Consider the following 24,167-nt stretch of genomic DNA (forward strand, 5'->3'; position numbering starts at 1 on the left):
GGAAAAAAAAAAAAAGTGAAGAAGGTTTCCAAAGAATTCAGTTAGCAAAATCAGCAAAAGATAGAAATACATTCCAAATCAATTCATACATTTTTAAGAAGTAGGACAGCTAAAATTCAAGTCAGCAAAAGGGAAAATAAAGTATGTAATATCCTACCCCCAAAATCAAAAAAGTATAAAAATAAATCAAATTTATTTGTGTATCTGAAGACTAAAGAAGAAAGTGTGAATGTGAGAGGAAAGTTCTGCTGGTTTCCAATTTCAACTGGCAGCTAATTTAAAATGTAATTCAAACATCCATAAAACCAGATCTACTTTAACCATAAGCTTACTTCTGTTCCATGCATCACCTATTTCAAGGTGATAAACCCAGAAACAGTTTGTTCAAAAATTCACAAGTTTATACTGAAGATATGAAACAGTAACGGCAAAAAGAAGTCAAGAACACTAAACTATAATTTTTAAGAGTTGACCAACTAAAATGCATTTTGTTTTACTTAAGATATTCCAAACATGCTTATTTAAAGGAAACTGATGAGATCAGAAAGCTATTAACATACGGCTAAATTTGAATACAACTTAAGATAGTAAACTGCATGTAAAAAAAATGAAGGTAACTACTCTTCTCTATGACATGAATTTAGATTCACAATACGCTTCAAGAGATTTAAGCAGCTGGATTGATTAACACGAAGTTTTAAAGATGCACTTGCTGAAACTAGGAAGTAAATTTAGAAGCAGATTAGAAGAAACCAGTTGAGAATTTAGATGCCCACCAATATCAAGAGCAAGCTCATAATGAAGTTTGTCCTTCATGTATAGAATCATAGAATCACCAAGGTTGGAAAAGACCTAAAAGATCACCCAGTCCAACCGTTCACCTATTCCCAATAGCTCCTACTAAACCATGTCCCTCAACACAACATCCAGCTTTCCTTGAACACCCCCAGGGTGGGTGATTCCACCACCTCCCTGGGCAGTCCATTCCAGGACTCACCCAAGGCAACCACTTACCTTTGACTGTTACATCTTTTTTTAAAATAGAACATTACAACCAGAAGGAAAGACAGAAAATTGAAAGAAAAACAAATTGTTTCACTAGCAGTGAAACTAATGAAGTTTGGATTCCTATGGTTTATCTTTTGTTCAGTAATTTCTAACCTTTAACCCAGCCAACCAACACCCCTGGCTAAAAAGAAGCTAAACTGTTGCAGTTGGGGAAAGTTCACCAGCGCTAAGATTTAGTAAATCACTTTTATTATGATCTTCCATAAGTAAACTGTGAGATGTAATAAGCTCTAAGACAGTGCTAGGAGTCCCATTTTAGGTCCCACCAGAAGAGATCTGACAGAAATTAGCAGTTATATAACAGGAAACAACCCTTTGCCCACAAAGATGGACTTCAAGGGAAACGCCTAATTTATGACTTTCTTTTGTGTCTGAAGATTCTCCCCAGCTAGATGTTTAGATGACGAGTTCACTATTGCCTTGGTTGTGTAAACTGCTGAACATATCTGGCCTCAGTCCAACAATGCACTTAGGAATGTGCCTGTTTGACTGGGTCAGAGCCAGTACATTCAGTAACTTATAAGATTGGGTCCTGCATCTGAAGTAATGAGCTGTTAAAGCCTAAGGACAGCACTTACAAAGATGATTTGTCTGATAAATAAATTAAACCTCCTTCAATCACAAGACATCACAACTCTGGCCATATCAATATCAATAGTGGCAATACAATATACTTTCTTATACTCTTTGGAGCTAACAGAGTTTATTGATTTGGACTTTTGGGGTTTTTCTGTTTGTTTTTGTCTCTACTCCCCTTCTTACAACACAGATTCTTATAAAGGGATGAGACAGCTTTGGGAAAGGCAATCTAGCATGAAACATTTTACTACTGAGGTATTTAATTCAAAACACAGCTAATTCTCTGGAGAAGCCAAGAATATTCCAAAGCTTTTTATTTATTTATTTTTAAACTTTACTGCCATAGTGAAGAAACACAAACATCAGATTTTTGAATCCTATATCTCTGATTAAAGTCCTATAGCTTGATTTGTGCACTGAAGTGCTATTAGAAGACCATTCACAAGTAAAAAAATTAGATAATTAGAAGAAACAGCGGTTGATCCCACAGCAGAGAATATTCATTGGCTATTTAGGAAAGGGTGGCTGCAAAGCATTTCACATTTTAAGTGTTATTTAAGCACTCTAGTACTCTTCAATGAGAATTCCAACACTCCAGATCTCTCATATGTACAAGCTCAGGAGCCTAGCTTATATTTCCTATACAGAGATCCCCCATTACAGATCAGTGTTTTAAGGAAGTTAAACAGTTCAAATTCAGTTTAGTTTATGGAAGAAATGCATTAAAACCAAGAAGCTCAACAGAGCACAGGAAACTTAAGTCTCACCTAAGAAAAAGCACGTAAAATAAAGCAAATAAATTGATCTCCCAGTTTCTACTTACTCACTACGGTAAGCTGAATATTTAAGTGCATACATTTCTCATAAAAACTTACAGGTTCTCTAAAGAAAGGGCATTCTAAATAAAATGTTTGACTAAAAGGCCTTTAAAAATAAACTGAAGAACAAGCAGTCCTAAAATACTGAAACAATTTTTTTTTTTTTAACAGTCTGAGGAAAATTATTATTAATTTCTGCTATGAGGGAGTTTGCTCATGTATTTGTAAGTCACAAAGAAAAAGCCACTATAGACACATTAATAAGCTTACCTTGGATATCTCTTCTTTTCCACTATTTTCCTTAATGAATACTTTTTCCAGTTCAGGGCTTATTCCTTCTACATTACATGGCACACGTGAAACAGTTGATTTTGGCACTGAAATGTTTGACAGTGGCATAGGGACTGATCTGGAAATAGAAGCCTAGAAGGTAGAGAGCCACATGATTTGAAGTTGGAAAACAGAATAAAACTGAAGTATGAGATCAGCACTAAAGAACCTTAAGATGGTGAACTAAGAAACTGTATTCATTTTGCCATCTAGAAGACCATCTTTACTTGGCACGTTTAACTAAAAAGAAGCGTTTGCGTAAATCAAAGGCCAACTAAAATCACCTCTTCTTGACTCACAAGAGTTCTGTAATAAAAACATTCTACTACCTCATTTGTCAGTAGGCAGGCAGGTATACGCTCTTTCCAGATGTACTGACTACAGAATACACACTAGGGGATGCGGTGCATGCGGTGGGCTGACGTGGATGGTTTAACAGTGATCCAAAAGGCATTTCGCAACATTCCTGAAGCTTAACCACTCAAATGAAATATCTACTTAATGCACTTCTAACCTCTTTTGGTTGGTTTATGTTAAAGAAAAATAAGGCATTCATTCTAAACCCTTAATTTCAGTAGCTTCTAACATTTCAGAACTTTGTGTCAAAAATCTCAAGAGAAAACATTTGGAGTTTAAGAATCAAGCACGTAAAAAAAATACTAATATGGTTTTCAGAAAAAAAAAAGTGAGTGGAACTCTGTTACTAGAAGGATCCATTCACAAGAGCACGTGTCTTGCATAGTCCACTCTGAACATTTTAGCTTGGCAGCAGCTGCACCTACACTAACACTCATAAATTCCAAGTATATATTTTCCTGCTGTTCACAGAATCACAGGATAAGATAAAATGTAAAACATACCAGTGTACTTCTCTGAGAGATTACTGAATGAGACTCTGAGTAACCTGATGTAGCTGTCCCTGTTCACTGCAGGGGAGCCAGATTCGATCGCCTTTAAAGGTCCCTTCCAACTCAAATGTTTGTCATTTCATGATTCAGTGAATCAGCCAGTTGGGGGGAGGGGCTGTTGTTTTCTGGTTGTTGCTTCATTTCATTTTCTGTTTTGTTTGCTGTTTTTTGTTGCTTTGTTTTTTGTTTGAGCATTAAGAAACACTGCCTGCAGAATAGCATCCCTTGGAGGTCCCAGGAAAACTGAAAACTTCACTGGCCTTGTTAAACACATTCTTGAGAATCCAAAACATTGCATGAGTGAGTTCCCAGTGCTAAAGAACGTTACATCAAGCATACACCTTAGGTGGGTTTCAGTTTGTGACAGACTGCTTTTACTATAAGCAGTGGCATAGGTACATGCAACAGCTTACATTGAGATCGAAAGTAAAATCCTTTTCTATTAAAAAAATGCAGCAAAGCTTTTGATATAGAGACATAAATGTTTCAGGAAGAACATCAATTTCTTACATCACAAGACCAGATCTTAACCACTAGACTTTATCCAAGCAGAAGGAACATAAAGGAATCAGCCAACATGAATAAATAGCCATCATGGCACAACTCCTTTTAAAAACACTATTTTAAAAAGCTGTCAGGAAATACAACTACAGTGCAAACGTTTCAGGAGATCAAATAGCTGCCTCTTAGCAATATGGAGACCAAATTAAGGATCCACTGTAGGCGAAATTTAATCAGGACTCAAACACTCACACTGTCAAATGAGAAAAGATAACTGCATTTTACAGGTATCTTAAGGGTTCACAAAGTCACTAACAGAATCTCGCCTGAGCTTTAGAACCAGTTTCAGTTTCAGTTCCACTGGCAGTTTGTGACACTTACAGAACACTGTGTGAGGCATCTTTCATTGCACCCTGCTAAGAATCAGGCTCACACTTGGGTAATTTGCCCAGGCAGTTGCTCAAAGCTATTACTCAGAGCATCAGCATATTTCTTAATATGAGAAAGACACTCTCAGAATACAGGCAAGCTTTTGTAACTGATACACGAAAAGATCTAAAAATCAAAGCTGTCTTAGCCAGGCTAATACTAAAACAATTAACTCTATTAAGATTTGCATACATTTTCAAATCATTTTAGATAAGTAATAACAACACAGAAGATGTCAGACTAGGAGCCTGAGCTTTACTTTCCAGAGAATTTAAGGGATTACAGTCCTATTCCTGATTCACCAAGAAGTGTTTCCTCAGGTATACGCAGCCTGAGAGAGATCAGAGGATAAATTAGAAAGAAAGAGAAAGGAGAGCTGGTGTAATAAGCTCATTGCTGGAGAAGAATTCATCATACTGCCCACTGACTGTCATTGCATTGCTCACTGATATAAAACATGAGAACGCTTCAACATAATCTGGACATGATGGAAGCTCTCAACACATACTGTAACATAGCAATGTTGTTCTACCTCATGTAAGGCACTGCTACCACAAAGAATTATGTGAAGGTTCTCATCCTAGAGCACAGAATCTTTTATTGACAATGATCCTAGACTACCATAACAACCAAAAGGTACGTCATAGGCAAAGTTATGAAGATGATTCATACCCTGTAGTGTAAAAGATAAACAGCCCTCTATTTCAAGGATGGGATAACTGGTAAGCATCATTGATTTCAAACAAAATTAAATTTGAGGTGAATTATCGTCATCCTTTTAGAAAGCAGACAGGACAGTATTCTTTTTTAACTTGTCAATCACAGGGAATCATTGCTTCTCTGGCCACAAGTTAACCAATAAGCAAATTACCAGAAAAACTCCCAAAATGGACAAGGAAATGAGATCTTTCTTTAAATACTGGATAAAGCAATGCTCCAGTCTTCTACTGATGAATACATGATAAGGCGAATTATAAGCCTTATATTTGTTTGCAACAAATCCATTCATTTCAGAGAAGCAGAAAACTGGGTTCTGTAATCTCAATGCAAATACCTTCTAAGAAGTCCCGTTCAAAGTTCTGTCTGCTGCTCAAAGACTTACCAATTGTTGAGCTGTCAATCCAGACTGCTTACTTTTGGTACATTTTATTTATTTACTCATAAAATGAGCTCAGATGAAATTGGGTTGTGTAGCTGATAAGCAAAAACCCTCCAGAGGAGCAGAGACCTTTGAAAGCGTACCACGAAAATTAGTCTTAGAAACATGTATTCCCGGAAAGATAGTCTTATCTGGCCACTCACAGAATTTTTACAGCATCTTTATTTTAGTTTATATCCTGCTGCAACCCTTCTTTCTTTTATTATATGATGGTTATCAGATAAAATTCAGTGTAGATGCAATGGTATCAGGTTGCTAAGCATTTCAGTGTACCACATAAGGAAGCAAACAGAAGAAAGACGGGAAGAAAGAGCAAGCTATTCAACCAACACTGATAAACCAGGAGGCTGTTAATATAAGCAGCTGTCTACTTACCTGAGTCTGACTGATTGCTATGTGGTTGCCATGGAGAGGTGACTGACGTTCTTTCTCTTTACCATGACGACTGCTCTGCTTACTGCGCTGAAGCTGCTGTCTCAATTTGGCAATCTGCTGGAAAGAAGTTCAGGTGAAGTGAGTTAATGAGTTATCAAAAGAAGATCTGTTTATCTTTCTTTATGAAGTGAATCACAGATGTTTTTAAAGTCTTCTTTAGAGAATTTTACAAGCATAGTGGATTGCCTACCTTTGAGGTATGAACATTAACTGCCTACTAGACACTTTCTCCAAGGTAACTGCCCTAGTCACCAACATGCTTATGCAAGCAGATTCAGTTTACTAATAAACTTCCTCATTTACAAGGAAATACTGTAATAACTGATGCAAAGTATCCCTAGTAACAATTTAAAACAATATCTGGCCTAGAACTAGCTTAAACTGAGAGACTGTGAAGCCTACAGTCGAATTTATTTGACCTTGAGCCAAAGCAAAGTTTTCCAATAATTCATAATTAAAACAAAAGAACCTCTACAAACGACTGTCAATCAGTATGTATTGCTTCATCTTGGAGAGCTTAATATATTTAATTATATTTCCCTGCAGGCTACATTATCACAGATTTCTTCAAGTAGACAGAATTATCTTTCCTGATGTCTGTTGCAAAGATGTGTAAGCGAACAACATATATTTTAAAGGTCAAATGCAACTACAACCATTATTCACTTGACCTGCTCCTTAATAGAAATCAAAGCACTTAATCCAGGAATTTTTTCACTTACTACTCCTGAATAGTTTCTACATGAAAGAGAATTTAACTCTGTCAGCATTGTTTGAGAAACTTAGATGATATGCAAATTTAGGCAACAGGTACAGACACTTCCTTAAACCAGGGTACTTCTTTTTTTTTCCTTCACGCTCACTCTTTCACAATCAGCATGCTGGCATAAAAGGCAATGCATGCAAGTCCCCACTTATTTCAAACACAGCTAGAGATACAATTGAAAAATCTGAAGTAAGGAGATATGAGCGCACATGGAATTCATCAGCTGGAAAATATCCCCTGAGTTGAGACTACTTCAAGTGCATTCACTCTGCAGTCAAGTCCAAGTAGTTAAATATATCCCTAATGTCCTTGCAAAAAAGCAGTACTGTGGTAAAGAAACACTTCATACCACTTTTCAGCATCAAGAGTTGACGGTGCTCAGTAAAGGCTTTGATGGAGCTTGACTATAAGCTTTGGAATTTTCTTGGTTTTGTTTCTAACATCACTCACACAACAGATCTGCCTTAAATGTTTCACATCAAGTCTTGCCACACTTCATAATCCATATTCGAAGAACTGCTACTCAGAAATGTTTGGCTACTCCTAATCTTCAATAACAGAAACGGGTTGATTTCCAAATGGGTTTTGGAGAATACATTAAGATAGTCTGAACACAACCAAGTTTTTAACAAAAATGTGCTAAAGAATGAGAAATCTCTTGAGCTAAGTGCCACTCAGGCACTACGAAACTTCGAATGAATTTGAAGATACCTCAACTCCACAGAAAAAAAGTCCTGAACTACTTGATTCTCCACGTAAGAGTAACATTAAATAGAAAACCCAGCTTAACAGAGAGATGAAGAAAGTAACCAGTTTGTTAAGGGAACACAAAAGTATATCTACTACAACATAGATCAAAAATGCTGGAGAAGTGGGTGTGTAGGGAAGTGATAATCTTTAAAAAGCAGAACAAGAAAGAAATGAAGCCCAGACTAGAAGACAGCCATGGACTGAAATGGATGGTTACAAGAATATCCAAAAAGCAAGGACACAAGTCAGGGAAAACGCTGCTTTAATTTCTGTTGCCTTTGCTCTGGGCTTCTTCCTACTGAAACAGTTAATTACCCTACATTTTATTTAAATGAAATTTAGCTTTCTGAGTTTTCCTCAGAAGCATGCTATAAAAAAAGATTTTAAAAAATTCACCTCTGAGCTCTGTCTCAGATTCTAGTTGCAAGCAGCTCAGAAGTCTATAAGAAAACACAGCCACGCTGTAGGATTTACACAGCAAGAGCACTCTAATGGGCTAATACCAAAGTATGAAGCTATGATCTTCTGAAAGGAATCATGGACATCTAGATGGAAAGTTTTCTCAGCCACTTCCAGAGTATGTGTATTTTGGCATTCGATATACATAACAATGTACATAACAATAACAAACAAAATGTTTCTTAGGTCACTGGGGAAAAAGAGAAAGATGAAAACTTGAAGAATCTGACTTTTCTGTCTGGAATCGCAATGTGGCCATTTAAACCAAATACAAAATGCAGTGAATAAACAGACATACTTTCTCTGATCATATCCCTAGCCCTGAATTTGATGAACCCTAATTTCCCGAGAACCCTGTCTTTCTCTGATACAGTAGTTAACATCAGACAAAAGAATGAGAAAGTAAGAATGAGCACATAAAAAGCAACCTGCCATTTCTTATTCATCCTCTAGACATGGGAGACAGGCTTGCCAGCACAGGCTACCTGAATTCATAACAGCCATAGTAGGCAGTCAGCAGTGCCAACTACGTGGGCAGAAGAATCCTCCAAACCAAATGGCACTCCATCTCTTCACTGGGAGTACACAGTGAATCTACAACTTGCCAAAACTAATCTTGAAATCTCAATTGCTTTTTTTCTTCTACAAAATCATCTTTTTATTGTTAAGTGTCTTTCTTCTTTACCAAACTTGAAGAAAACCACTCCTTTTAAGAGGAAGAGGTAGCTGTGCTAACTTCCAAGAACCTTAATTAACTAGAAAGCCAGAAGTCTTCTTCCTAAGCAGCAGAAAAGCATCATTAGATCAAACATCAATCAAAATAAACTCCAGATACGTAAGTGATATACTAATCCAAGAAAAGCAGATAAAAATCATTTTACGTATGCTTTTTAACTCTTCAATGCTTTGGAAGAAAAAGCAAAACATTCACCTGGGAGCCTTACCCTGATAATGCACCTACTTCTTGAAAAAGCCTTTTTTTTGGTGAAGCTTGGGCAAACTGAAAGTTTTGCTAATGTTTGAGATAGATGTTTGGAACTGGCAGCCTGTTATGGTTTAACCCAGCAGATACCTGCGCACCACATAGTCCCTTCTCTCACTTCTCCCACTTCCCAGTGGAAGTCAGCTGTCCTAACTTAGTTCCCTGGTAGTTCCTTGGGCCCTTTACAACACTGCTTAGCAGCAATTATAAACACTGGTGTATTATCAACATTGCTTTTCTCCAAGAACCAAACCGTAACACCATACCAGACACCTTGAAGAAAACAATTCCATCCCAGGTGAAACTAAGACACAGCTACATTTGCTAGTATCAGTATCTTTCTTTAACAGAATCTGTTGTGATAGAACAAGAAGAAATGGTTTCAAATTAAAAAGAGAGAAGATTTAGACTGCATATAAAGTCCTTTACAATAACAGTAGCAAGGCACTGGAACAGGTTGCCCAGAGATGGATGCCTCACCCCTGGAGACATTCGAGGTCAAATGGACCAGGCTCTGAGCAACCTGATCTAGCTGTAGGAGTCCCTGCTCCCCTGCAGAGGAGTTTGACTACACAACTTTAAAGATCCTTCCAACTCAAGCAGTTCTATGATTCTATGATTCTCTACTGAACGTTAGATCTGAATAGAACTGTCTCAGAGAACTTCTGCTTCCAGAAAATGCAGATTGACAGGTCACAAAGAAACTAGTATCGAACAAAAACTCTTAACGCACAGCATGCAGGCATTAAGTAGTTTGGTGTAGGAAGGTGAAAGACTTGCATGTCCTTGCAAGTATCTCACATAGACAGAGAATGCTTGGACAGATAGGACAGTATCAGGACTTACGGGCGAGGGGAAAGAAAAAATAAGGGGTAAAAATAGAAACCAAACAACAGAAAGATAGAACAGACAAAGAACAGGAAAGTAACTGAGGAAAAAGTAATAGTAGACTAGAATTGGCTAAAAAACGTATGCAGAATGACACTGGGTCTACGAATGTGGAAATGGCAACAAAAGTGTTGAAAAGCTGGAGACAGAGAAAGGAAAACAGAAGGGAAAGACCCAGAAGCTGAAAGAGATGAGGGCAAGTTTTAGCGTGAACACCTCTTGCAAAATTTGAATAGAAACAGTTTATTTCCACACACCTTTCCACCTCCCCCCCCCCGTTTTCTTTAATGTGCTCTATCAGAAAGGAATCACGAAACTCACCAGCTACATTTCTTGTCATTCTTTTGTGATCAGCTCATAGAGGATGGCAACTTTGCAAAACGGATCACTGCAATCAAATGGCAGAGATTGCCTACACACTGAATGTTTCCCTACCACTGATAGTCAGAGCCCAGGTGGTGGAGAAAAGCTGCTTGCTGCAAAACTTGATACAAAACCACCAGATGATGAAGAACATTCTCTCAGTAGAAGTGAGAGTGTTATCCTAGAAACACAGATGTTATTCTTGCCTTTGGTTCAATTCCTGTGTGCTGATAGCTAATGTTTAAGACAAAACTTCTCAGACACAAGACTCCTTCTGTATAACTCCTAGGCACTTAATTTGTGGTTCTGAGTATCTGCTCATAGCTGCAAAATGAAGGCACCCAGGCACTTGGAACGCCCATGTATTAATAAATCAGATAAGATGGGTTTCATTAACAGGTGCTCAATGTGACAGGAATGGACAACCCTCACCTTTCCTTGGCACAGGTGCTTTTGTTTAAAAACAAGGATATTGTTACCACTGAAATGCAAAATTACTGCAAAATTACTCTTTATTCATTTGAGGAATCAAACTTCTCACTGCTTTTGACAACTATTCTTCTAACCAATAGCTGTGAGAAAAAGGACTACTGCCAATAACAGCCTCTCCTTAGACAACCTATACATTTGTCCTCATTTTTGAATGTCTTATTCAAAACAAGGAGCCAGAAAAAGGACTCAAAAAAACATGGCTTTTTCTCAACTCTCCATCACATGAAAATAAGCTGCAAAATTTTTTTGAAGAGAAAGATGTAGCTCTGGAAGAGAGGCTGAACCCTTCCTGACACAGACAGGAGGCTGACTGCAGACTAAGTATTTGGCACTGGCCAAAGCTAGAATTGCATGAACTTGAGACAGACTGCAGTTCACTGGTACATAAGACTGACACAGGGCATATTCAACTGTGCTGAAAAACCATTTTCCTGTACCTAATTTCTCATTATGCAAATCCACTTCTGTTGGGTTCTATCTTCCTTCTATTGCAGTTTACAATGGAACACATATGACTGAAGAGCATTTCAACTATGTGTCAACACTTACCTTACTATTTCATTTGTGAAACTGGCATCCTCTCCATCCTCACTGTTAAGCCCAACCAAAATTTCTAAACAAGAATATAGCAGCATAGAGTCTTAAGCTTTGTCTCTCTCAGTGCTAGAGAACAGAAAACTCATGAAGGTAACTGAACAAAAACAACAGCAACAAGCTGCTTTCTCAGTACTCACTCTGGCCACTCTCTGCAGCCAACACCATGCAGTAGAAAGGGAGGAAATCCAACATGCATAAAACAACAATCAGTTCTAAAACACTTCTAAGTAGGGAGGTAAAACCTGTTTCAAGAGCAACAGAGGGGAGGGAAAGGGTGCAGTTTCCTGGACTCCAGATAGGGATTAAAAATTATGTCTTGGCCATATCAAGACGGCAAAGTCTGCACTGTGCAAGAATTCTCACCTCTTTTAGTTGATCAGCACTTCCCCATGATGCTGAGCGCTGATGTGATCGCTTTTCTGCTCCTTCTTCAGCCCAACAGCTCGGTGTCTGGAAGAGAAAAAAATAAATATATACGTGTATAGTGAATTCCCAAGGTTACAAAAAAATTTGTCACAAATTATTGGTTTAACCTGTCTGTAAAGTTAGAGTCCAAGCATTGTAAATTAAAAAAAAAAAATAATAATAATTAAGAATCTAATATGAAGCAGTAATATTATCATTGAAGAAAAAATTGTGTTGATGATTCAGTTTAAGGCTTTGTAAATTTGTGCTTACAAAAGATGAAGACAATGAACATTACTAAAGAAGAAATCAGCTGTCTGACAACTACAAAAACAATCTGACTATTCCTATCTTTGCTTCAGCATACATTTTGGTTTGTTTTTTTTTTTTTTTTTTTTTTTTATCCAGTGAACAGGTAGAAAACCACAATATAGAAGAAATATATTAAGAAATCAGAGACCAAAAGCCAGTATTCACTTCTCCCACGTGTGTTCCTTAGTCATATAATCCCACGTGTGTTCCTGGGCCATATAATCAATTTATTCCTTTTAACTCTGACTCAGTATGTCTTTTATTATTTTTGACAATGACCTAACAAGCAGAAAAATAGATTTCTTCCAGCTTTGTCTGCAAGCCCAGAAGGCTGCTAACATAGTCCTTGAATTTAGGAGCTATAAATGCAGAACTCAAAAACTGAGAAGGTGCTAGAAGCCAGCTCTGCACCTCCTAGGTTTATTCACCACAGGAGTATTACAAAACTGTGGATATCCACCAGCATTTTCAAACAAAAAGAATCACTGGCTGGCAGAGGGGAAATGACACTTAAAATTCATAGATTTGGGGCTAAAAGTCAGGGCTACATACACTCAGAAATTCATAAACTGCAAGATATAAAACCATACCACTGAAAACTATGAAAACTCATCAAAGGTGGTTTTTATGGCCACAAGATCAATCAGAGTGACCTCAGAGGACCACTGGCGACACTTGCATGGGGGAGCTGGGACTCCACTCAAGCAGGTCAGACTGCTTCAGGGATCCATCTCCCCACATGCCTTCCCTTTAGCCTTCCCCCATCTATGCATGGAAAACCAAATCCTTCACAGCTTTTCTCACTCTTGCTTCCTGTCTGGGACTTAGAACCTTCTGAAGCACCCACACAGAGGTTGCTAATAAAAATAAAAATCTGCTAATAAAGAGCTGACATGGCCTTGAAGAGTACCACAATAAGCAGTGCCTAGAGCCCCTCACTCTTCCTACTCTGAGAAGGGGCAAAAGCAGTTCCCTGGCGCCCAGAGAATGGAACTGCTCGTTAAATCCTGTATCTTAGTTTCAGGTTGTAGGCTACACTGTTAGAATCAGAGAGCTGCTACAGTATTATATGGCCTACAGCCTGGCACCAGTGCCAATATTTATTACGGTAACAGGCACATTGTGCACGTAAGCCCACATATCCCATTTCTGTTTTCTGCCAGCCCTGATTTTTTGCTGTGTGTTCTCAGGAAAGAAAACAAGTCTTTATAAAAGTCAGACTTCTGTGTATTTATTATGAGTCTGCGTGGGGATCTGAGAAAGAAGCCTTAATGTCGTTATGAAAAAAACAGTCAACGAGTGAAGGGCTTTAAATAGATGATTTAGCTATCATGAAAATACAAGTCACTCAGCCAGGCAAATCCACAACTCAGATGCCACCTGGTGAGACTGTATACAACTATATAGGGCCAGACAACACGCACCCCAAGGTACTGTGGGAGCTGGCTGATATGGTCACCAAGCCACACTCCACCATACCTGAAAAGTCAGACGGAGAGCCGAGACTGGAAAAAGGGAAACATCACTCCCATTTTTATGAAAAGGGAGAAAGAAAGACCCAAGGAATTACAGTGAGCCTTATGTCTGTGTCTGGAAAGATCATGGAACACATCCTCCTAGAAGCTACATTAAGGCACATGTGAGACAAGAGGTGAATGTGAGACAGCCAGCATGAATTCACTAAGGGCTCACCAATCCAGAGGCCTTCTATGATGGAGTGATGGCATCAGCGGACAATGGAATGGCAACCTGAAATCATCTACTTAGATTTGTGCAAGGCATTTGACATGGTCCCACACCACATCCTTATTTCTGAATTGGAAAGATATGGATTTGAAAGGCAGACTACTCAATGGGTAAAATGGTTGGAAGGTCACAGCTGTTGTGCTTGACAGCTCTACATCCGTGTGGAGGCTGGTCACAAGAAGTGCTCCTCAGGGGGTCCATTGTATTACTGGTTCTGTTCAGTACCTTTATCAATAATGGAGACAGAAAGAATCAAGTGTAGCCCCAGCAACAACATCAGTCCCAAGCAGTGCAGTTGATACAAAAGAAGAAAGGGATGATATCCACTGAGATCTGGACAAGTCTGAGAAGTAGGCACTCCCCTACTCAATGCGATTCAACAAGGCCAAGCACGAGGTGTGGCACTTGGGTCACAGCAATCCCAGATGTGTACAGACTGGGAGAACTCCCTGAGAGGAGCTCTGCAGAGAACATGAGGTTCTGGTGGATGAAAAGCTTGACATGAGCCACCAGTATGCACTTAGAATACAGAAGACCAACTATATCCTAGGCGGCCCCAAAACAGGAGCAGCTAACAGAGCAAGAGCAGTAATTTTACTCCTTACCCTGAGCTCACAAGGCCACACATGGAATACTGCTTACAGATATAATCTGATAGTGATAGGATAAAAAAGAAAGGCTTTAAACTAAAAGAAGAGAGATTCATATCAGATTTTTGGGAAAAATTTTTCACTCGGAGGTGAGGCACTGGAACAGGTTGTTCAGAGAAGCTGTGACTGCCCCATCCCTGAAGGCATTCAAAGCCAGAGATACCGGGGGTTCTGGGAAGGCTAATCTATTGGACAGCAACCCTAACTATGGCAGGTGAGTCCACCTTCAAAGCCATTCTAAGATTCTATAAACTCTTTTTTTTTCCTAGAAGTGCCCAGTTCCATGTAAGTGTTACCTACATTTACTTGTTCTGTATTTTAATGGAACTTCTAACCGTGGGCTTTCAAAATAGCTGTATTCAGTTTTGGGCCTCTCACTATGAGACAGACATCAAAGCCCTGGAGCATACCCAAATAAGGGCAACAAAACTGCAAAAGGTTTGAACATAAGTCTTCAGAGAAGAGGATAAGAAAACTGTGATTGTTTAGTCTGGAGAAAAGGAGGCTCTGGGGAGAACTTGTCACTCTCCACAACTGCCTGAAAGGATGTCATAGCGAGGTGGGTTTGTCAGACTCTTCTCCCAGGCAAACTAGTGATAGGAGATCTACTGGCCTTTAGTTGTGGCAGGGGAGGTTCAATTTGGATATCAGAAAAAACTGCTTCTCAGGAAGAGTGACAAGGCAATGGAATAGGCTGCTCAGGGAGGTGGAAGAATCACCATCCCTGGAAGTTTTCAAGAAACATGTAGATATGGCACTGACAGACATGGGTTCAGCAGGCATGGTGGTGATGGGTTGATGGTCAGACTAAATGGTCTTAGAGCTCTTTTCCAGCCTTAATGATTCCATGAAATTAACATTCCAGTGATGCTTTCTGAACATCACATTACTCCACAGTTTGATGAATAACTCCAAAACAAAGTGCTTAAATATTTTCCTTTAGGGCAGGAGGACATGGCAGGCATCACTACAAGCTCATAGCCTTTCAACAACAGCATAATAAATAGAATAGAAAAGACAATGAGTATCTAAAAAGTCTGAGTTACTCAAACAGAAATAGACAGAACAAACCAAGGAATGTAGTGAGAGCTTGCTTTTTTTTTAAGCATAGATATTGATCCAAATAGGAAAAACAAGAACTAGTAGCAGCATTTCGAAGAATTTCATCAACAGTACTGGTACTGCTAGAAAAGACAGAGATGAATACCTGCATTGCAGTTGACTTAATGAGATCAGAATAACAAATATGTAAAATTCATTCAATCAGCACTAGATTTTGTATGTCCTCAAACTATGCTTTGACACTCTTCCAGGTTAATATTATCCCTGGAGTCAAGGATTACACATTTGCTTTCAACCTCTGGTAAATTGAGGCAAGTCACAACCTTTCAAAATATACGTATGAATACCAGGATAGAGATAGATCATGTCCATCACTTCTCTTTGCAGAATTATAAAACAGTATGATACTCTCATATCATACTGTAAACTCAGGCAGTATTGTACTAATGTGCTATTTATTATCAGCTGGAAAGAAAGAGTTAAAAATAAACCTAAGCAGTTGCTAGAGTATCACAGCAAGCTGGACTCTTCTTTAAAAGCTATACATTTCTGCTTCTACCATAACCACACTAAATGAAGAAAAACATGGGCTTTATAATCCCAAATCCTTATATTCAAGCAAAACTTCTCAAAAAAAGATTCATATTCTAATACAACAGAAATAAGAACAAGTGGTACTGCACCCCTGACAAAGCCACATTTTGTGAAAGTTGTTTTCCCATCTTTATTTACAGCTTCTACACAACAATCTTATTCACATAAGTCTTCATCTGAAGCCACTGCAAAGTGCACTCCTCACATGTTAGACACTTTTTCAAAATGGTATCTGAAGACAAATTTCTGCATCACAGAAAGCAAAATCAGAGTTAGCTGCTTCATCTCAAGTCAGAAACAAAGTAACAGAGGTCACCAGTACTGCCTGTGAAGCTGGCAACGCCACTTCAAAGCTGAAACAAATTTATTGTACTAAGCATGAGCGAACCAGGATATTTCCTACAATTTTATGAGAAGAAACTAAGGTTCAAAACATTTTAGGATGAGAACCTGGAAAGGCTTAAATAATGCATGACTCAACTTCAAGAGGAGCATGGCTGATATTTTGAAATGCGAAGGTCCTGATCTCAGCTGACACAAAGCATTTGCCCAGGACAGGGTGAGCTGCAAACACCACATCTGGTTGCTCTTCTCAGTTTTAACGTAAATCACAATTACCACTGTTCTAACTCATCCAGCCTTGCAGAGATTAGCATTTCTTCCAAAGCCTTCAGTAATTCTGCCTTGCTTTTCCATCTATATCAGAGATATACATCTACATACATTTTATTTCATTCAGATTGGAACAACGTACCAACCTACCTAAATATAAGACTGAAATAAACATCTCACACTTTATAGCCAGCCCTTCACTCTAATTACAATATCTAGCTTGCATCCCAGAAGAACTAGTTTTGTGGGATAGGTGCAAAGATTAAGAACATGAGTCTGTTTTACTATGGAGTTGGTAATGTTTCTGAAGAACTTTTTTATTTAAAAAAATGCAACAACAGCTCTAGACAGTCTGATCAGCCTTCACATGTTTCTAGAGCATTCAAATGACCTTCAGAAATTGACAACAAGAAATGCCCTAAGGAGTTAGAAACTGACTTGATTATAGGTGACTCCTCTTAAACATCTGAGAGGTTAAGTCAGAATAGTAAACTTGTAGTTGTACAGCATGCACCTTTCTCCTTGATACCTCACTCAAAAGTTAAAAAAAAAAAAAAAAAAAAAAAATCCTGTTAACTAATATTCCATTTAAAAAGCTTCAATCTCCTTGTTTATTATGTCAGTTTTTAAGCAACAGAATTAAATCTACTCAAAAGGGAAAAAAACATCACACAGGTGGTTAAGGAAAAGTATTGAATCTACATGGAAGTAGAAAAAATATTTTAGCCAAGCATTTCAGCTTAACTCTGCATTATTCTTTAGATTAGAGAACAGCTCAACAAAAATCCTGAAATGCATTTTGCAAACTCTCTTCTTTGCTGTTTGTATAATACACAGTTGCCATATACAATGAAAAAAGGCATATCCAAGCATCTTGGAATCCAGTTAAAATGGTGGAGGAATCACTGATTCAAATACCACTTGGACATTTGGTTGGTTTGTTTGGTTGGTTTTTTTTTTTGTTTGTTTGTTTTTGTTGTTGTTGTTATTCAGATCAAGAAAGATTAGATAAATTAATTTTAACTGGCAATATATGATGCTGATGTCATTGAAAATGTTTTTATCCCAAATCTCTCTTTTTCATTTTATAAAAAATGCTTTCAACGATTTAGCTACTGCCAAGTAATTACATTAATAAACTATGATGATTATCCAACTGTTTCTGATGATTCTGAGGTTAGGCATAACCATTTCAACATAGAATTATTGCTCAAAGCTGGCAGAAATTGTTACGTGTATAGCACAAAGAAGTATACAAAATTGCTCAGTCAGTGTTTCCAACCAGACAGAAGAAACACAGAAGGAAGCCAGTTGAATTTTAAATTCTCTTAATTGAAAACTCAAACTTTACTGAAAAGGAGAGGGAGGCAGGAAAGCAGAGGAATTTGGGAAGGGTACACAAGGATATATAAGGTATGTCAGTGTGTATAATAACACAGTATAGCAGTAAGTTTACCTCCATTTCTGAAATATCTGAAACTGTACTAAACAAAATATTTATCTTTCATTACCCAAAACACGCCGCTCCTTGAAGATCAGCTAGCTGCATGCATATGCACAAACACCTACACAAATGCATGAAGAGCTGAGATGCAGAATTTGTTATCGCCATACGTGAAGCTGTCAGATATTTTTCCAAAAGCAAATGAAACAGCTTCACTCCTCTTCACTGCTTTCACTCAAAACACTTAATGAACTATAGTTACTATTCTCCAAAAAGGAACAGAAATGAAAACAAAACACAGAGCTCTATTTCTCTGTTTAAGTAATAAGATGTTACTGAAAACTTTTTATAATACTGATTTAATTTTAAAGAGAGACATTTTATTCATTAGCACTGTGCAGATTCAAAGAACTTATAGTAAGACTCACCTAACCAACAATGACCAGAATACCACCTTTTTATTATTATGATTTTTTACTACATCAATTCTAAGGAATAATCACCATCTTCATCAGAACTGCACAAAATCTAGATCTAAAAATTAATGAAACATTAGGGAAAATAAGTACCCTTGAATGAGAAATCATTATTCCACCTACAACCTAAGTTGTACTGGAAGTACTGATTCTGAGATCAGTAAAATGAGATAATTTATTTTCCAATAAAAACACATACAAAAAATTAATTTTATTGATTTTCATTATCTTTTTATCGTTTCTTACCATCCTCCACTCTGATAAACTACTAACTGTAATTATTTTCAGCTACTGAAAACCATATGGACTCCCTTGCTCTGAACTGTTTCTTATCCAAGAAACACAACGTGCTGAAAGTACCCGTGCTGGTACTCATGCAAAGAGCAGGGTGTTAATTTGTCATACATACATTCTATCAAGACCTAGGAACTCATCCTTGGTTCTTGAAACTAGATAGGCTTCAAACCACATAGCGTTCAGTCAAAAACAAAATCAAAACATAACTCAGTAGTTTCCTTTAAAAGCCTTCCCACTGAACATTTTACCTACAAAAGCTTGGAAGCTGCTGTGCCAATCTCTATGCTTATTCCATTTTGCATCTGTGCACTCCTCAGTAGTTAAATACACACTTTCCCAACCCAGCTTAAAAACTGCTAATTGCTTTGGTTTTATTTATGTATAATTTGAATAAGATGACACCCATACAAATCCAAACCAAGCAAATTTCCTCATGTTAATTCCTTTGAAGTAATCCTTCACCTTGTAGAAACCGTAGTACTGCCTTTCCTCTGTTTCAATATATTTGGGGGGCAAAATATTTTTTGACCCTCACTAAGCTTTGCTTCTGAAGGAGACCAAAGGTGGCAGCCAGTAGGTCGAATAACCTCAACATTTATTTTCAGCTTGCTAGGAAAGTAATTTTACTGCCAAATGCATGGAGCTCAAGTATTTTTAGAACAAGTTTATTTCTATTTTCTGTAAGTAGTGAAAAGGTTTGTTTGGAAAACCTTAAATATGCCAAATATTTCATTAATAAGAGTACTTGTAAGGTTTGATTTGGGTATACTAGCATGAAAGGGGATAAGAAATCTAGCAACTACAAAGCACGCTACAGAAATTTTCCTGGACAGAAACTATGGTTAAAAAAAGACCTTCAAGATACAGCATTGTGAAATTCAAGTACCTTATAAGCAAACCCAGAATTAACAGCTTTTTATTTAGATCCTTCATGACTGCGAAGATGGCTGCTTATTCTTCTCTGTTAAAAATGTCTGCTTGTTTTCAAGAGGAATGAGCAGAATTTGAACAAATGATTTTTTTTTAAGAGCCACACAACAGGTTTCTGTAAATCCTAAGCTTCTTTGAACAAATTTTACTCATTTGATACCCAAATTCATTAGACAGGACTTCTGGATCATATTAAAGCTACATACCAGTGAGGCTATTAGTTAGGCTAATAGCTCTCCACAGACTACACAGGTAACATCACATTTTGAGAACTCACACAGACTTTTTCCCCCTGAGCTTTCTGCCCGTATCCTTTCCCCATTAGAGGGCTTCTTGCATTGCATAACAGCACATTAAAAATATGTGAAAAATCATTTACACATTCTAACTGGTCAGTATTACATGGAAGACTAAAACCTAGAATAATTTAAAAGAGATGTTGCATTTGCAACAATGAAATGTTGCAGTGCAAGCAACAGAGCCAGCACAGGCAACAAATGTGTGGCAAATCACTGGAAACAGAAGATTAATGAAAAACTGTACATCTACAGGTGAAGTTATGACCACAAAATCTTTGATATTTTAAAGATATTATATGCATTGCTACAACATATGCTTCCATGAAGAAAAGTCTTAGTGATTTAACAGAGTTACATACAGAAGATAAGATGACAGGAAAATATTGATACTTCTATACAGGACACCACTGGTAACAATGGACCAGAATCACAGCACAGACAACTGGCATAACTGTGAGTACATGGCCCTTAAATTAGAAATATAATCAAAGACATAGTTCTTCCTATTTTTCATCAGTTTAGTTTAGAATAGTGAAATTGAGAAAACTTGCTTCGTACCCCAGCAATGCTATGAAAAAAATGCATGACTTCTTCATTACAGATTTGAGTTTTCAGAATTATTTTTTTAACTTGCTTGATGGTGACGAACATTCTGGACAACAAGGCCAATGTGACCAGAAGCTGGGCAAACAAGAATATTTAACTTTCAGCCAAAGAGTGATGGAACATTATAAATGCCACAGCAGCCCAACTGCTAGCAGATCCTATCAAGGACAGAGCCCTGAGAAGGATCCAGGAGTACTGGGACATAGAGAGCCTCAGTAGTTTTTCCCTTTCCTTTTCCTTCTTTCCTTTCCACATAGTTTGTGTAAGACTCACTCTGAAGTACAGCTTCAATAGGTAACTCTTCCCAACAGCACTGTCCACTAAATGCATAACACTATTAACCATCAGTTGTGTAGCATGTTACTGAACTCACATTGATAAGGACAACACTACTGAACCTTATTTAGAGGGCTTTATAATAAAATTAAGTGAATCTACACTCCTCTGGTATGAAATTGTGCTGAGATTCCAGATCAAGTGAAAAAAGCATTACCAGAAAGATATCAATTACATGAAACGTCTCCGCTGTGTTGCTGTATGTTTTTACCTGAGTAGATTTATCTTTCATACATGAAGGGTAGTGTACGTGCGGATCACGTGGCCACTGTCCTGTGAGGTAAGGTCCTGTAATTGTGTCCAAAGAAGAAGTTCGCCTTATGGTACCAGAAGTTCTGATTTGCTGGGATTTTGGCCTGTCCACTGTGGAAAACCAGAACAAAATTAACAAAGAAAGTCAGGCTACATTGGACATGAAATGTTAAAAGCTAGCTATGACAGACAATGGCAAGAACATATCAGAAGCATTTGTCTAAATGCTAAGCCAAGAAGAATGCCATTACATCAATGCAGATAACATCAGACAAAGGAGGAAAAAAATACAGAAGGTAAAGCTTAGTTACAAAAAACACCACCACGTGTTTGTACCAGCTAAGAACAAGTCTACCTGTACGATTCATTTTCACCAAAGAAAATAAACAAATGGTGGTGATGCAATTCAGGAAAGCCAGATGTCTTGAATAAGAAAGCATAACAAAGTATCAGTTCAGGCTTTTATTTATTCAAGTCAGCTTGCTTAGCTTCACTAACTCTAAAATACGAACCCTGACAAGAAGGATGATTCTCAAAAAACACACACCAGATTTCTTGTTTTCATGCACTGCATCCCATATTGTTTACAATATCTCAAACAGGCCTAAGCAAGCTAGAAGCCCGTGGTTGTATTTTGCCCTGACATCGCTCAGGTCAAAGCAGCTACTACGTTTGCCTTCACTCATCACGGTGCCTACAGTCTTGTATTCCTCTCCCTGTACACTTAGATCATGGAACACTTCTACATTTCATTTGTAAAGCAAAAAGTACAGTGATTCATGAGATCGTTCCTTCCCACGTCAGAATTTTATGGCAAGTTCTCTGGATCATCTTGTTTTGTCCTTTAGGCAAAATTACTTCATATACTCATTTTCTAGACTTTACATAAGCCAGTCTAAGCCCTACATTACAGCTACTGTCTATCTTGCCCACTCCCACCAAAGGAGGTTTGCAAGTGAAATTACTTTCAAAGCAGTCACATGCTATGCAATGATCTGACCCATCAAAATCCTGTTTGCTGCTCAAAACTTGACAACACTTGCTTGTACACTTTTTTGAGGTCAAGGATCTCCAAATGCATTTTCTCTTGTTAGACTGCCTAGGTGTCAAAAGGCAGACTCCATCACCAATGCTTTACATAGCATTAACACAATGATTAGGGTATGGTTTGCACTAATACAAGAAAGTATCAGCCCAAAAACACATGCAATCAGAGCATTAACTGAGGTCTATGCCTTGCCCTACAGCCAGAGGAAAGGCAACAGTAAACCTTACATTGGGAGCCCACAGAATTTCATTACAAAAGGAACAGAAAGTAGCATCACCAAAAGCTACCATATTTTTTTCCATGGCAACCTTGGAAGTGAATTGCAGGACACTTTGTAAAGCCCTAAAGCTAAGCAAATGAAAGTCCAAGTCTTTTAAGCACCTACTCAGTATTTATTGAATGACAGGAAATAAACTGAGGACACAGTTCCTCAGCTGCATAAACCAATAAAACAAAGCTACCACTAATGTAATGACAACTCAAGTGCTGTCTGCTCCTTCCATATACACCTTGGGATGGCACAAGGAGATGCATGAACCCATAGGACAGTGATAAACTGAGGTAAATACAAAGAAAATTAAAACCTATGCAAAAAAAGTAAAATACATAGTTTTCACCATTAGAGGAAGAGATGATAGAACACATGGGGCAGAAACAACCACAGGGGAGCCAGGAGGAACAACAGGGCTGCAGCAGTGCTGTGTTCTATTAACTGCCTTGAGCACTGAGAGAAGTTTGAGCAATATTCACAAGTTTCAAAAATTGCTCACATTTCAGACTATACCACATCTAACAGCACTCAGTGTATGAACGGATTTCACTACAATAGGAGGAAGTCAGAACAATTTTGTTTTCTTTTCCAGTGATGTGAGATGCTTCATCTCAAAAAGAGCTCTGCACTGCCTCCAGAACAAATAATCTTAGGAATACAGTACTTCAGTATTACATTACTTGAAAAAGTAAGCTATAAATAACAAAAGCAAGACATACGCTTGTAGGAAGGCAAAATACCTCATGCATTCTGTAAAATATGCCACAAGTTTTAATGGTATGTATTTAAGAGCTTTTGCTAGACCTTTCTTGCAATAAATGATTTTACATAAAATGACACAAGGGCCCACTTGAACACTACAGCTGGTAAAATTCTGAGTGATCATACCTCCCAGCAGGAATCAGCTAACACAAGCTGCGTGAAATTATGGCTCTGCATGCTGCATCGACAGCCAAAAGAATTCTAACTATATCACCTAGAACGACTGAAAAAAGGTTTTCACTTCTCTGCCAGCAAAATGTAACTCAGTACAACTAACACACGACAGTTCTTTCAAAAAGGATGTAGGGTTCAAATAAAACCGTCTGCCACTGCTCTAAAATGAAGAGTTTGCCTCCCTCCCCAATGCAGAGGCAGCTAACCTGCACATAATCTCAAGCCATGATCACAGCCTGTTTTGGCTTAAATAACATGCTCTGCCATGCACGCAATAAAGCAAATTACCTGCAGAAAAGGAGCAAGACTGAAAGCCAGCATCAGTACCATCCTGAAAACTGCTTCAGCTAAATCCAAAGCTCACTTA

The 24,167-nt window shown here is 37.9% G+C and overlaps 1 protein-coding gene across 1 annotated transcript in view; it reads right to left on the reverse strand.

The window, feature by feature from the left end:
• The window catches only part of GLCCI1 (glucocorticoid induced 1), a 50,876-nt gene that overhangs the window by 12,279 nt on the left and 14,430 nt on the right, over positions 1-24,167 (reverse strand). The window contains exons 2-5 of the mRNA XM_042816457.1: positions 21,505-21,656; positions 11,888-11,974; positions 6,168-6,284; positions 2,736-2,888 (exon numbers count right to left, since the gene is read on the reverse strand). Of these exons, the coding sequence (XP_042672391.1) occupies positions 2,736-2,888; positions 6,168-6,284; positions 11,888-11,974; positions 21,505-21,656 (509 nt within the window). The remainder of the gene's footprint in view (positions 1-2,735; positions 2,889-6,167; positions 6,285-11,887; positions 11,975-21,504; positions 21,657-24,167) is intronic.

The sequence above is a fragment of the Centrocercus urophasianus genome, unplaced genomic scaffold (assembly GCF_019232065.1).
Source record: "Centrocercus urophasianus isolate 14NV4802_14NV808 unplaced genomic scaffold, USGS_Curo_1.0 seq_16, whole genome shotgun sequence".
Classification (NCBI taxonomy): Eukaryota; Metazoa; Chordata; class Aves; order Galliformes; family Phasianidae; genus Centrocercus; species Centrocercus urophasianus.